This window comes from Cricetulus griseus, chromosome 4, assembly GCF_003668045.3.
Source record: "Cricetulus griseus strain 17A/GY chromosome 4, alternate assembly CriGri-PICRH-1.0, whole genome shotgun sequence".
Classification (NCBI taxonomy): Eukaryota; Metazoa; Chordata; class Mammalia; order Rodentia; family Cricetidae; genus Cricetulus; species Cricetulus griseus.
This window is the reverse complement of record NC_048597.1, coordinates 86808391-86822528: the sequence shown is the minus strand read 5'-3', so window position 1 is coordinate 86822528 and position 14138 is coordinate 86808391. Positions and strand designations below refer to the sequence as shown.

Below are 14138 nucleotides of genomic sequence, written 5' to 3'. Positions count from 1 at the left end.
GTGCATTTGGTTTGGATCCTTGGGACTGTAACTTTTAAGTGTCTGTTTCTCTGTGTATATCCCAGCATACACAGATAGAGAATGTAGACCATTAGCTGGGGTACCTCCGGCCATTATTAAGGCATCACTCATCTTATGGCATTAAAATGTAACCCTCCAACTCACAAGCAGAAAACAGAGTTGTCCAGGATGGAAGCTGAGGAGATGGGGAGTCTCCTGCAGACAATTTTCCTCATTCCATCTCCACCATGATCCTACCATCCTTCTAGTTATTATAGATCATTCAATCAGACCTTATACCAGTCACAGCTTCTGGCTCTGAGGATGCCCGTAGTGGGCAGGCTCATCATGATCTCCTCTCAGAGTGTGTGTGTGTGTGTGTGTGTGTGTGTGTGTGTGTGTGTGTGTCTGTGTGTGTGTGTGTGTGTGTGTGTGTGTGTCTGTGTCTGTACATGCCTGTACATGTGTGCCTAGGCCAGAGGTCAATCTTGGGTATTGTTCCTCAGGAGCCATCTACTTCATTTTTTTTTTTTTTGCAGCAGGAGCAGGAGCAGGTCTCTTTGGGACCTGGGGCTAGTAGGCTAAGCCAACTGGCCAGAAAGCTCCAGCGAACATCTTGCCTCCACATCCCCAGTGATGAGATTCCAAGTGTGCATTGCCATGCCTGGCTTTTTATGTCAACACTAGGGACTGAACTCAGTTCCCTATGCTTATGTCCCTTCACCTGCTAAGCTGTCCCCTTCTCTTTATAGTCTCTGGGGACAGTCAATAAATAGTAAGAAAAGGATTCAAGCTTACTTATCTCAGAGGGAATAAATGATGTGAGGAGATGGTAAGGATGGAATTTCAATATAGCCCAAGGCTTAAAGTAGAAGTAGATGGACCATGGCACTCTGGGAAAATTTGGCAGCACAGAGGATTAGCCTGCCATGCACCAGGCCTGATTCATGCAAACAGAAATTAATTCCCTAAATTTGATTCAAGAAGAAGAAAAGGGAAGAGGGAGGCGAGACTCACAGGGTTAAGATGCACTCTGTCTGACACACCAGACTTCCTTATACTCAATTTCTCATCAAGTATCTTAGCTTGTTTCTGTTGCTTATATGGAAACCATCTGAAATAGTGATGTATGTAGAGAGTAGATGTGTATGTGCTCTGCCCTTAAGTCTGGATGCCGAGCAGTCTGGAGAGCTCCAGTTCATAGCACGGCAAAAGACATTGCAGGATAGAGCAATCCTACCACAGAAAGCTGCTTGCATGGAAAAGCCACGCATCTGACGGCATCCATGGGGGCTCATGCCATCCATAGACCAGTCAGAAAGCTCTCCTCTCCTCAGCTGTAATGACCTTCCTACCTCTCCATCCAAACTCAAATCAACTGTTTACTTCTCCCGCTCAAGAGCTCCTCAACTATCTGAAGTAAGCTATCAGGATGACACAGCTTCAATTTCTAGGATCAGCAGATCCTGTGTTTGCTAAAGCCTTCATCACTTCCTCCAGGAAGCCTTCCCTGGATTCCTCTTTGGCCCCATCCTGATCCCAGCTCTGCACAGACGCACACTGCACCTCCCACGCTGTTTTCAGGGCTCTTCTTAGACTTGCTTGTCTCTCCTCCAAGGCTGTATGCATCTTCATGTCTTTCATGGCTTCTCGGGCCCAGCCCATGGATGTACTCAATAGACAAACAGAACATTTGAGTGAATAAGTGCTTATTCTAAATGGTAGCCTTTTGATAACAGGCAGGGGCCTCTTCAGGACCAGGATGGCGCTTCCGTTTGGGGTTCCAAACCCAGGTCTGGGAGCTTCCACCCTCTGAGCTGATGTCCACCCTTTGAACCTCACTTTGTAAACTTCACACAAGCTCATGGTAACCATTGGCTTAATTCAGGTACTTAACATCGGCACTATAGCCCAGGTTTGGGACAGGCAGACTTTAAGTGTGAATTTAGCTGTGTGAGCGGGGTCTCCTGTCTCTCTTGCCACCACTCTGAAGCATGGCTTGTTTGGCTCCAGGACCTGGAAGACTGACTTGCCCAAAGGAATGTGCACCCTGGTGTCCCTGTCTGTGGAGCATGAAGAAGCCCAGCTGATAGGCGGCGTGCGGGCAGTGGTAATGGATTCTCAGTACCTGATAGAACCATGCGGTTCTGGAAAGTCCAGGCTGACCCACATCTGCAGAATAGACCTGAAGTAAGTGGTCACATTGAGTGTTGGCAGACCAAGTTCTCAGAAGCTTTAGCTCATGTGGTGTGTGCACCTCAACCCTGCTTGTCACTCTGCTTTTTTGCCCCGCCCATCTGTTTTCTCACCACTATGAACAGCTTCCACAGAGGACCATACACTCTCATCTTTCCATTTCGTGAAATGCTGACATTTGGCCTTTAGAATTTTGCTCTTCTTTGTTTTCCTTTTTGTTCCTAATTTATTCATTCCTTTTCACAAACATGTAATGGCATAGTGTTTGTGGCATACACAAGACCTTTTTGACATATGTCTACATGGCAGAATCACCAAGTCAAGCTATGAAAATATCCAACAATGATCAAGAACATATTGTTTCTCTACAGTCACCCAAATAGCACATGGTCACTCATGGAGGCCAGCAAGTCAACCTTGTGGAATAGGGTGGAATGATGGTCTTTAGAATCAAGGAACAGAGTGTTAGAATGAAAATCCCAAAACACTTCCATTTCTTCTCTGACACAGTGAGGTAACTATCCATTAAAGCCACCTGTAATATATTTTAGATGATGAAAGGGGCACCCAAGCCCTAGCAGACAAACTTAGCAGTCAGAGAAGTGTGCCCATGTGCTGTAATCAACACACAGTAAGGACACACAAGGACATCAGGCTCAGTAAACATGAGACTGGTGTTTCTTTCTTATTTTATTCATGTGTATGTAGTATAAGTGTGTACATGTTCATATCACATGTGCACACAGTTCTATTAGGTCTTTCCCTCAGTTGCTCCCTTTGGGTGCCTGGAGGGGAAGAGAGGCACAGTCTCTCTCTGAACTTGGCACTCATTAACTGGCTAGATGGGCTGGCCATGGAGCCTCAAAAACCTTCCTGTTTCTGCCTCACCCCACTTTTTCATAGGTGCAAAGAATTCTCAGGTTCCCACAACAAACTCTTTATTGGCTGAGCCTTTTCTTCAAGCCCTCTTGTGTTTCTTTTATACCTGTTCCCTCCTCTGTTCCTAGTTTAAATTGAACTGAACACTTCAAGCCATTCAACATGCTAACACTGAATTCTGCGCTGAGGGAGATGTAAATTCAGTGGGGTTTTATGGTTGGTTTTGGTCTTGGTTTTTCCAGACAGGGTTTCTCTGTGTAGCCCTGGCTGTCCTGGAACTCACTCTGTAGACCAGGCTGGCCTGGAACTCACAGAGATCTGGGATTAAAGACATGTACCACCACTACCCAGCTTGTTGTAGGTTTTTGGTGAATTCTAGATTCAGTGTTCACTTTGAGAAGTTGGTATCATTTTGAAGGACCTGATGAACTGTAAAGACAGAATGCTTGGTGACAAGACACTGGGTGACAGAATGAGGTCCTCAAACCCTGAAGGCTGCAGCCACAAGCTGTTCCCAGGGTACTGATAACACAAGCCCAGGACAGCCCTATCCCCTGGTAGGTTTCCCAAGTTCTTCTGCTCTCTCTCTGCAGGGGTCACTCCCCAGAATGGTACAGTAAAGGCTTCGGACACCTCTGCGCTGCAGAAGTTGCCAGAATCAGAAACTCTTTCCAGCCTCTCATTGCTGAGGGTCCAGAAACAAAAATCTGAGCTCTCCCCAGTGTGACGTCAAACTCAGGGACACTGGAGGTGTGTGGAGTGCAAAGATGACAAGGAGAGAATGAAGCACTGTGCCAGTGGTAACCAGAGGCCATCGAGGATGTTCCTAACCTACCTGGAGATGGCTATTCCCTACTAATATATGTCTTGGACATTTATCTATGTTGCTTAAAATTAAATGGGTTATTCCTTATACATTGCCTGATTTGCTATTTAAAGGCTTCTAAGAAGCGTGGTTTGGCTGTAAATAAATGTACTGTAGCATTTGTATATGTGTGTATATCTCCCTTTGCTGTACATATGTAAAATACTGGTTTTATATATAGTTAAGTGTCTGACTCTGTGAGTCTCCTCACATGGCACTTCCCAGGTTGCTGTAGGCCCTGTGTCCCTCCTGTCCTGCCAGCCGAGCAGAGCCTGCTGCCAAACACCAAAGCATGAAATGTATAATCTGTCAGTCTGCCCATGCTAACCCAAAGATTAGCTAGCCAAAGAACAATAATATTAAAGGCTTCTTCCACTCGTTGGCCTCTTATTTCTGATGTTTAAAAACTGGAGTGGAATGCTGAGATAAATTGAGTGAAATGAAATGTGCTTCTCCTTAACATAAAGCAGCAGATAAGAGTTTATTGCTAAATCCAAGGCTAGATTTTGTGTTGCCCCTGGGACCACTCTGTGAAGTTGAGTGAGATGTCAGGTGACCGCTGAAGTTGGTACCAGGGAGTGAAACAGAACTGGCACCACCCACCCCTACATAGAGGTGAACAGCAGAGCCCGTCCACAAAGCCAAAGGGAGCCCCATGTCCTTCTTGAGACTCAGACAGCTGTCATAATGCTGTCGAGCCATCTATTTGACCAGTGGCCTATATGGCTACAGTTATTCAACGTGTTCTTGCACTGACCTTGACTCTGGACACCAGCCAAAGTGAGATGATGGTCCATCAAGTGTCCAGGGTCATCATGGCTTCAGGGAATTCACAGTATCCTATATATGATGCTCTTAAAATCTAATCCATTAAAAAAATCTTGCAATCTAAAAGACAGGGTTTTAAACTAACAAAAGACCAAAACTAATCATTAGGTATTTGTAAAAATTACAGGCAGATGTATCAACCCCATGTTTCTTCATTATTCATCACCAGCACCCATGTGTTTGACCCTCGCCTTATTTATTATTGTACAGACGGAGCAAACTAGCATTCCTGAACCACGTGAGAATGGATTTGCTATTTTTATTGTACTGCAGAGAGATAACTTATTATGTCTGGCTTCCAGGAGAGATTTTCTTTGGTTGTCTAGGCAGAGACTGATATCCTAATTCAGCAACTGGTGTTGGAAGAAAAGCAAAAAACAAATGTGTGTTTCCAGGGTGGTTGTTGTTGTATTATTACATACACTAAAGCGATGTTTTCTTTTGTCTGTGGTGTGCAATCATTTTATTGGGAGGAATAAATATGTTTTCTGTATATCTGGTGTGGCACAAGAAAAATCAGGGTAGGAAGTTTTCATTCTTGTGTCTACCTGGAAGTCAGTCAGACCCGGGGTCACATTTGGGCAGTGCTCTGTGGACTGGACAAATCCACTTTTGCCATTACATCATATAGCCATGCTGGATGGCTTTTTATGTACTGGCAAGATCATCAATGGAGCTTAGACTGCTCAACACTGTTCCCACTCCAGAGACGGGTACTATGCATTTGAAAGCAGAGTGGACACCCCGGGATGAATAGCATTGTTTCCCAAGGACCATCCTTGCTTAGCATGCACTGGGAGTCAGGCACCTGGAGACCTCGTGAAAATGCCCTGATCAGGCAGTCTGGGTGCCCCTGGCATTCTGTATTTCTAATGAGCCCGAGGGATGCAGGATGCTGGCTGCAAGGATACACGGTGAGAAACAAGGGCCCAAGGAATCGCTTAAAACTGAATAAGATGATACGATTGTATTTCTCACCCGGTCCCTCCCATCTAACCTGACTTTTCAATTTTATGCACGTACTAATCACATCACCTCTACTAACCACAAGGTGCATCTTTAAAATAAAGGAAAGGGAGGGGAGGAAAATGATGCATCGAGCTTGTTTGTCAAATACCACAGTATTTTACTCATTGTTATCTTGCCAATGGAAATAAAATATTTGCATTTAAATATTATATTTATACCTCATGTATATTTTTACCTCAATTGTTGGTATCAATCATCAGTTGTAAATAATTGCCAAGGCAGATTAAATTTATATACATTAAATATTTCCTATTTTCTGTAAAATACATGTGGATTTTCATGATTCATTCTGTCAGTAGAACGCATGCTTCATGAGGTGGACTTGTCTAAAAGACAGTTTTCCATGAGGTTAACTCCTTCGGCTCCAAACACAAAGATGTCAACAGACACTCATTGTGACAGGTTAGATGGTGGATGTCAGGGCTGGATTGATGGCTCAGTGCTGCTCTTCCAGAGTCCTAGGTTCAATTCCCAGCACCCACATGGTGGCTCTCAATTGACTGTACTTCCAATGCCAGGAGACATAATGCCTGCTTCTGGCCTCCAGGGGCACATGCACGCAGGCAGACACATACATTAAAAAAGGAGATGATCTGGGGGAGGAGATAAAATACATACAATAAAAATATCAGAATATATTGTATGAAAAAATTAATAAAAATAATAATATAAGTAAATCTTTAGATACTAGGCATCTTGGCTCTAAGGCATTAAAGTAACATACATTTCATTGTTCTTTGATCTGGAGGCTATTTGTTTTTGAGACAGGGTTATTCTGTGTAGTACTGACTGTCTTAGAACTCCAACTGTAGACCCTGCGTTTCCCATGCCAGGCCACATACAGGCAGATATGATATAGAGATGGGAGTGTACCATCGATGCTCATAACTATTTGAAATTTTGTTTGTAATGAGAACTGAGCTGCTGCTCTGAAGGACAACCCAGAGTTGAGTTCCCATGAGCCTCTCATCGTATTTGTCAAACCACCAATAGCTAACCTTGTTTGACTGTGTTTCTGATAAAGACATTATTTAATATATATCCTTTGTATACTAACTTTTATCTGCAGTATTTCTTTATTATAAAGCAATAGCTAAGAAAACCTGGCCCTGACCAATGAACTAATGGGACTGTAAAATTCATGGAATTTGAACACCCCCAGGGGATCAAACCCAGTGATGCACCATGATGGGAAAGTTGAGCTCACACCCTCTCCACCAGCCCCTAGTCCAGCAACAGTGCTCTTCTTCCCACACCTTTTGTGTTTACGTGGTGGTTTGACTAGGAATGGCCCCCACAGACTCAAGTATTTGAACGCTTGACCCATAGGGAGTGCCACTATTAGGTGTGGCCTTGTGGAGTAGGTGTGGTCTTGTTGGAGGAAGTGTGTCACTGTGGAGCAGGGCTTTAAGCTCAAGTCTGGCCAGTAGAGCACAGACTCCTGCTGCCTGCTGATCAATGTAGAACTCTCAGCTTCTTCTCTAACACCATGCCTGCCTGCAGGCTGCCATGACATACAGGGGACATTCCTCATACAAACCACAACTCTGAATCTCCTAACATGGAAAAACATACATGTGGAGAGTCCTTAATGAATAAAGAAATCAAGAAAAGGAAATGCCAGTTTGAGATGGGCAGCAGTCAAGGAAGGAGCCATTGTCTGGAAGAAGGTCTAAGGGCTTTGCTCACACAGTACTTGTGATGGACCCCCATACCCACCTAGCTCAGGGATGCCAAGCAGTCAGTTGAGCATACAGGTCTATGATAGTCCACTCTCTGTGAATCTGAGTGGACCACAGAGTAGCCAGATGGATCAGAAGAGTCAGTGGGGTAGATGGCCCTCCCCAGGGTGGCTAGGAATCATCCAATCAATTGAAGGCACAAATAGAGTAAAAAGCAAATAAAGGAGGACTTTGCCTTTGAATTCCTCCCTCACTGCTTGAGCTGGGACATCTCATGTCTTCTACTTTGGGCCTGGATTTTTATAACAGCAGCCCTATCAATCTTCAGACTTGGTCTAACACCAGCAACCCTAAGTCTCCAGCCTGCAAATCATAAATTGGGGAACTTTTTCAGCCCCCATAACTTCATGAGTTAATATCATAACATAGACCCAAAATGCATACTTATATAATGTCTGATTATTAATGCTGCCTGCATAATAACTTGACAATGATATATAATTACTTTAGCTATGTATTATATAAATGTATCAAACACATACACATATACACACAGACCCATTATTGGTTCTGTCTACACAGGTCTGAAATTCAAGAGCATGACCAGCATGTAAGGCTGGAGATATGTCACTTGGCTCATTTGTGTAGTTCTATTGTTCCTTCCCTGTTCATGCACTTAGTGCTATAGTCATAGCCATACCATTATTTCATGTCTCTGTGACTTCAAGCTAACCTGTCCACCTTGGTGGTCACTTATTCCCATGTATTCCTTAAGGTCCTGTTCAGACATTTCTTTCATGACCTTTCCTGATATTCCTCATCACATATATTTGTTTCTTTTTATACTTCTTTGTAAAAATTACATTTATTTAGAGAGAGAGAGAGAGAGAGAGAGAGAGAGAGAGAGAGAGAGAGAGAGTATGCTCCTTCGCTACTATGCACATTCACACACACATACCTGCTGTGGAGGTCAGAAGATAATTTACATAAGTCAGTTCTCTCCTTTCACCATGTGGGTCTCAAGTGTTTTTACTCAAGGTCCTAAAAATCCCTTTGATTGTATGAAACATAATACATTTACTTATGTGTCAATAACTCTAACTCTTCCATTTGATCCAAACTCCAAGGACTTGGATTGTGTTTTCCCTAACTTCCCCACACTGTGTAGAGCACTTTCTGGTACATCACTCATCTGTTTGTCCAAATGAATCAGGTATGTGACCATGCATAAAGATGACAGGTGTCATAAAACGAAAACTCTTATGGAATGTGTCAGGTCCAAAGGAAACTCCATCTCCCCAAATCCAAAAGGCAGAAGAGACATACTCCTTGTGCTGTCTGTTAGCATATCAAAGCCCACACTGGCCTCCAGGCTCCCTCAGCATCACAAGTACCTGTTATACATTCAAAGTCCATGCAAGTAGCCTAGCTCTGCTCATCTCCTCCCCATCCTAAACTCCCTCCAGCTCACAGGCTTCCCATCCACCCACTCATTTTCCTTATAACCCTGCTATTCTGGCTTCTCTCACTCTCTCTCTCTCTCTCTCTCTCTCTCTCTCTCTCTCTCTCTCTGTCTCTCTCCCTTCTTTCTCTCTCTCCCTCTCTCTCTCCCTTACCTTCTTCTTAACCATACTAGCAAGCAGTCACATTTTCAGTTCATACACAGGGAAACTGTAGAAGACTCCAGAACCAAGAAAATAATTTACATTTTGAGTTTTGATAATTTCAACACAACCCAGTAGTGCAAAGAATAGAGAATTAGCTGGTATTCCAAAAAGCTAACTGTGGCTGTTTCTAAAATATTCAAATATGAAAAACTTGTTTTCAACAAATAGGAACAAATAGTTCATCACTGAGAAATATCCATGGAAAGTATGTAAGACACCAAACTTAGGTGTTCAGTGACCTTATAAAATTTGCTATCTGTATTAGTTCTTTCTACTCTGTGATAAACACCATGACCAACAACATCTTGGGGAAGAAAGGATTTATTTTGCTCACACTTCCACATGGTAGTCCATCATCAATGGAGGTCAGGGCAGGAACTGGGAGGCAGGAACTGAAGCAGAAGCTATGGAGAATATAACATTGCTCACTGGCTTGCTCTTCGAGGCTTGCTCATCCTGCTTTGGTATAGTACCCAGAACCACCAACTCAGGGGTGGCACCACCCACAGTGGGCTGAGCAACCCCACATCTGACCGAGAAAATGTGCCCACAGACTTGCCTACAGGCCAGTCTGATGGAGGCATATTCTCAACTGAGTTTCCCTCTTGCCAGATGACCCTAACTTGTGGGCAAGTTGACAAAAAGTAAGAGCTACGATGGAATAAAAATAAAATCTAACCAGCACTTTGTCTAATGAGAAAATGGCCAAGAAGCAATAAAAATGATTAATAAGATAAAAACCAAGAAAGAAACAGGCAGTGGAAAGCTCTGCAGTTATACTCAAAATAGGCAGGAGGGGGTGTGGTAGACACCTATTCAGCATGATGTCCGTCACCTCAGTATTCATCCTTTATTACACTAGTTGCTGCAATTACATGTCATTTAATCAATGTGATGAGTACCATCCCTTGTGGGAGCAAGGGGGAGACATACAGCAGCTTAGGTAATTGGCTGCTCTGAAAAACTGTCCTTGCCAATGCCAGATGGCCATGACCTCCAACCAATCAAAAACCAGGCTAAGTCATGCAGATGTTATGCACCTGCAGACCTTAACACATAATTATTCTGTCTAATGACAAAAGAGCTCCTGGCTATCTTCATCCCAGAAGCTAGGCCCTCTCAGAACTCTGCAGGGGATTCAGACACACATTTCCCACTGGCCAGCTTTGCTGTCTCTTATCTGGGATAACACGTGGCCAGGAAAATGGGGTCTCCTCTTGGGTTCTTAGTCTTATTAATAAAAAAGTTTAGGGAAGGATTCAGAAGGAAGCCCAAGAACAATTCAACTAGAATTAAAACAAAAACAAGAACGCCCCAGTCAATCTGTAAATCTCAGCATAGCCAGGAGAAGGAAGCTGAAGAGAGGGAAAACCATGTCTTTTGAGGTAGGCAGGCATGAGAGCTCCCAACCAGCAAGCAGCCACATGGCAAAAAAAGAAGGGAGCCTTGGAGGAAGAGCGGTGAATCCAAAAGTGTCAAGGCTTTGTCCAGCATTGAGAGGGGGAGAGAGAGATGGATCACATGAGACATGGTAATTCTGTAAGCAGTCCACTGAGGCCAAGCTTTCTGGAAAGCAAGAATTCATTATCTCAGCAAAGGGATAAGTATTCCTCCCATCGCTTTAGTGAGGCTTAAGGTGTATTGGCTTTCCCAAGCAATGGTCTATGCCAGGTAACTGGCTAGCCCAGCTGGATTAACTCTTAAAGGGGAAGACAATAATATAGTAACAAGCCTCAACACTCCTGGAGAAGAGAAGGTACACCAGTGAGACGGAATTGACATTTGCTCACAGAGCCCCCAAATCTGACCTAGGGTGCTGCTCACCCCCTGCCCTGTCTTAGCATTGATCTCGGGGTATGAGTGGTTAACAGCATTTGGAGAGAAAGGGGCCCTAAGGAACGCAAGCCTACATGGATCTCAGACCCAAGCATACCCAGTCTTCAGAATATGAGGTTCCATGTTCACCAGTTCACCTTTGGAGAAGCCTGAGTTCACCTATTTATCAGAGGGGTGTGGCTCACCTGACATAATCACACAATGGGCCAGCATTGACTCATTTCCCTAAATCTGGGTTATCTCACAGGAAACAGCACCACATCATTTCCTACAAGCATGATTGAAGCGCCAGCCCCTCCAAAGGCCCTGGGAAGTGGGCAGCACATGTGGGCGTGGCTTGCCGGCCTTCCCTTTCTGTTGTTCCGTATTTTCAGCAAGGCTGGACAGGTTTCTCTGGAGGGTCCCTGTCCTAGCTTGTTCTTGCTGTGATGAACACTGTGACCAAAAGCCACTTAAGGAGAAAAGAGTTTATTATTTCATCTTACAGGTTAGTCCATCATCCGGGAAAGCCAAGGCGCCAGGAGCTCAAGGCAGGAGCTAGAAGCAGAACAAGCCGGGAGGGGCTCTGCTTACTGGCTGCCTCCCTCTGGCTTGTTCAGACAGCCAAGGCCCACCTGCTTAGGGACAGAATCTCCAACAGTGAGCTGGGCCCTCTCTGCATCAATTAGCAATCAAGAAAATGTCCCATAAACATGTCTGTGGCCAATCTGGTGGAGGCTGTTCTGAGGTCCCCTCTTCCCCTCTGATCTAGAACTGTCTTCCCCATCCCAGTCAATATCAATCACCCCTCGTGAAGAAAAGCCGGCTGATGACATTTTAATATGAATGAGATGCTCCACTATATATTTGCATAATTAAACCTTTTTTCCCTTTGCAGAGAATCAGAGCCTTTTTTCCTGTTACTTAGGTTTCTGGCATCTGCAGGTAACTAGGAGCTATTTTCAGGATGAAGAGAAACCTGAAATTACAACAAAGCATAAAAAGGCCTCAACCTGAAAGGCAACATGACCTTGTCTTCAATGTTGTCTGGGGTAGGCAAGACCGTTTCTATGTCCCCTACCCTGCCACACCCCATAACACCTACTGCCATGGAGGCCTGGAAGCTGTACTTTTCCAGAACACTCCAGGACAGGAGAGTTCTACCTTGATATCCGAAGAGCACTTTCTGGAAGCCTCCTCCCACCTGACCCTTCCTTCGTCTATTAATGTTATCATCCCTCTAAAGATCTGGGAGAAATAACCTAAGAGGAGGAGAGATTTTTATTTTCATTTTTGGCTCAGGAGTTTTCAGTCCATCATGCCTGGGGTGGGTGACTGAGCCATTCACCTCAGGGTGGAGGGGAAGCAGAGCTGGAAGCCTGGGTTATGCTCAGCTCAAAGGGCACCCCCAAACTTCAGCCAGGATCCACCTTCCACAGTTCCACTGATCCTCAATAGTCCATTCAAACCCTGAGTCCATCACTGAGTTACATTGTTCATTAGGCTAGAGCCCCGGAAACACACCCAGAACCCAGAAACACACCCAGAAGCGTGTCTCACTAATCTACCAGGTATTTCTCAGTCCAACCAAGGTCACAATTATGATTAACAATGAAATATCACTGATCTCCCACCATCTCCTTTGCCTCAAAGCTGCCCAAACTTCCTCTTTTCTTTTAGGAGATGCCTGTTGCCTTTGCTGTGAGAGTCCTACACTGCTTAAGCTGTGGGAAGTCCCACCCCGTTTAAGCTCTTGGTGAGTCTGCTTTGTCTCAGTCTTGATGTTGTCAAGTTGTTTTTACTAGAGAAAGACCAAGGACATGCCTATTTCCCACACCAACAGGACATAGCAACTTGGAAGAGGCAGAGTCCCAGTTTCAGTCAGTTTTGTGGAGTTCTGGGATAAACCCAGCAGTGTTTATACCCAACTTCAGGCCAAAGGAATAGAAACATCCAACCAGCTCTGCAGCCTCTGAAGGCATGCAGGTGTCAGCTGCAGGGCGACTGCTCCTAAGGCTGAGAAACTGTTTTGCTTTTCCCCATGAATCCCAAGGTCTACAGGGCCCCACCCCTGTCCAGTCCTGGCAAACTAGATACCATTCTGGGCTCTGCTTGATGCAAAGCAGACACCCAGCAGGGGACTTGGACACACACTGGCTCCAGAGGGATTTTAAACAGCAGCTCACTGGACAGGGCTACTGAGCTGTGGAACTCACTAGGAAGGGTGGGGGACCTTCTTTCCCAGGAAAGACAGAAGAACACGCTGTAATTCCGGTTCAAGGATTTGGGAGTGTAAAACAAACAACGTCTCCAGTTCCCACATTCCAAAGTCAAGACGTTATGCAGTGACTGAAAATAGGTTGTTCAAGGTGACATTGTGGGCTCTGCAGCTAGGAAGAGTCTCGAAGGCTGAAAGTTTTGGTCCCTTTAAGGGAAAACTGACCACAACTGCATCACTGAGGCTTTGTTGGATGTGTGAGCACAAGGCAGATATACCAAATCCATTATCTCCACATCCATATTACTTAAACAGACACATAATTTGTGTATTAATCCAACACTATGACTATTGTGTTTTAAAGACTAAATTGAGGCACAGAAAGAAACTCTCCTGAAATTACCGCCGCTCCCCCACCCCATCCTCCCATCTCCCCAAGCCCAAGGATAGAAACCCTGGCAAATGAATCTTTGTTCTGCTGCCTTATAGAGAAGGAGGCTACTCTCCAGAGAGGCGGTGACGACTACCCAGGCTAAATGTCTTGGAGTTTTCTTGCTGAGACAGGAGCCAGAGTCTTCTACAGAACAAAATGCTAAGTGTAATTTGCAGATAATCTTCATAATGAAGACACTGCGGACTGAGACCTGCACAGCAAGCTCCTTGATGAATTCAGGTTTTGCGGAGGGGTGGGAGTGGGGGTAGCTGAAAGAAAATTGCTGATTATGTGCCTCAGCCCGTAGGCCCGAAAACTCTGGAGTGCACCCTCCCACCTCCCACATGGTAGCACCTCTGGGTGTGTCTAGTCCTCACACTGAACTCAGCAGGATCCCTGACTTGTTTTCTACAGTCCTCATCTGAACAGCTGTCAATGGGTCCCCAATTGCTCCTACATAAGTTACCATCCCCTGTTGGGAAGGACTGATAAAGAGGCAACAGCGAATTCACATCTGGGTCTCCAG

The 14138-nt window shown here is 44.8% G+C and overlaps 1 protein-coding gene across 7 annotated transcripts in view; it reads left to right on the top strand.

Moving 5' to 3' along the window:
- The window catches only part of Stard13 (StAR related lipid transfer domain containing 13), a 204452-nt gene extending 198506 nt beyond the window's left edge, over window positions 1–5946 (top strand). For all 7 annotated transcript variants that reach the window (XM_027413756.2, XM_027413757.2, XM_027413759.2 and 4 more), the window contains 2 exons: window positions 2014–2190; window positions 3669–5946. In XM_027413756.2, the coding sequence (XP_027269557.1) occupies window positions 2014–2190; window positions 3669–3786 (295 nt within the window). In that variant the 3' untranslated portion in view covers window positions 3787–5946. The remainder of the gene's footprint in view (window positions 1–2013; window positions 2191–3668) is intronic.
- Window positions 5947–14138: the final 8192 nt, after the last annotated feature.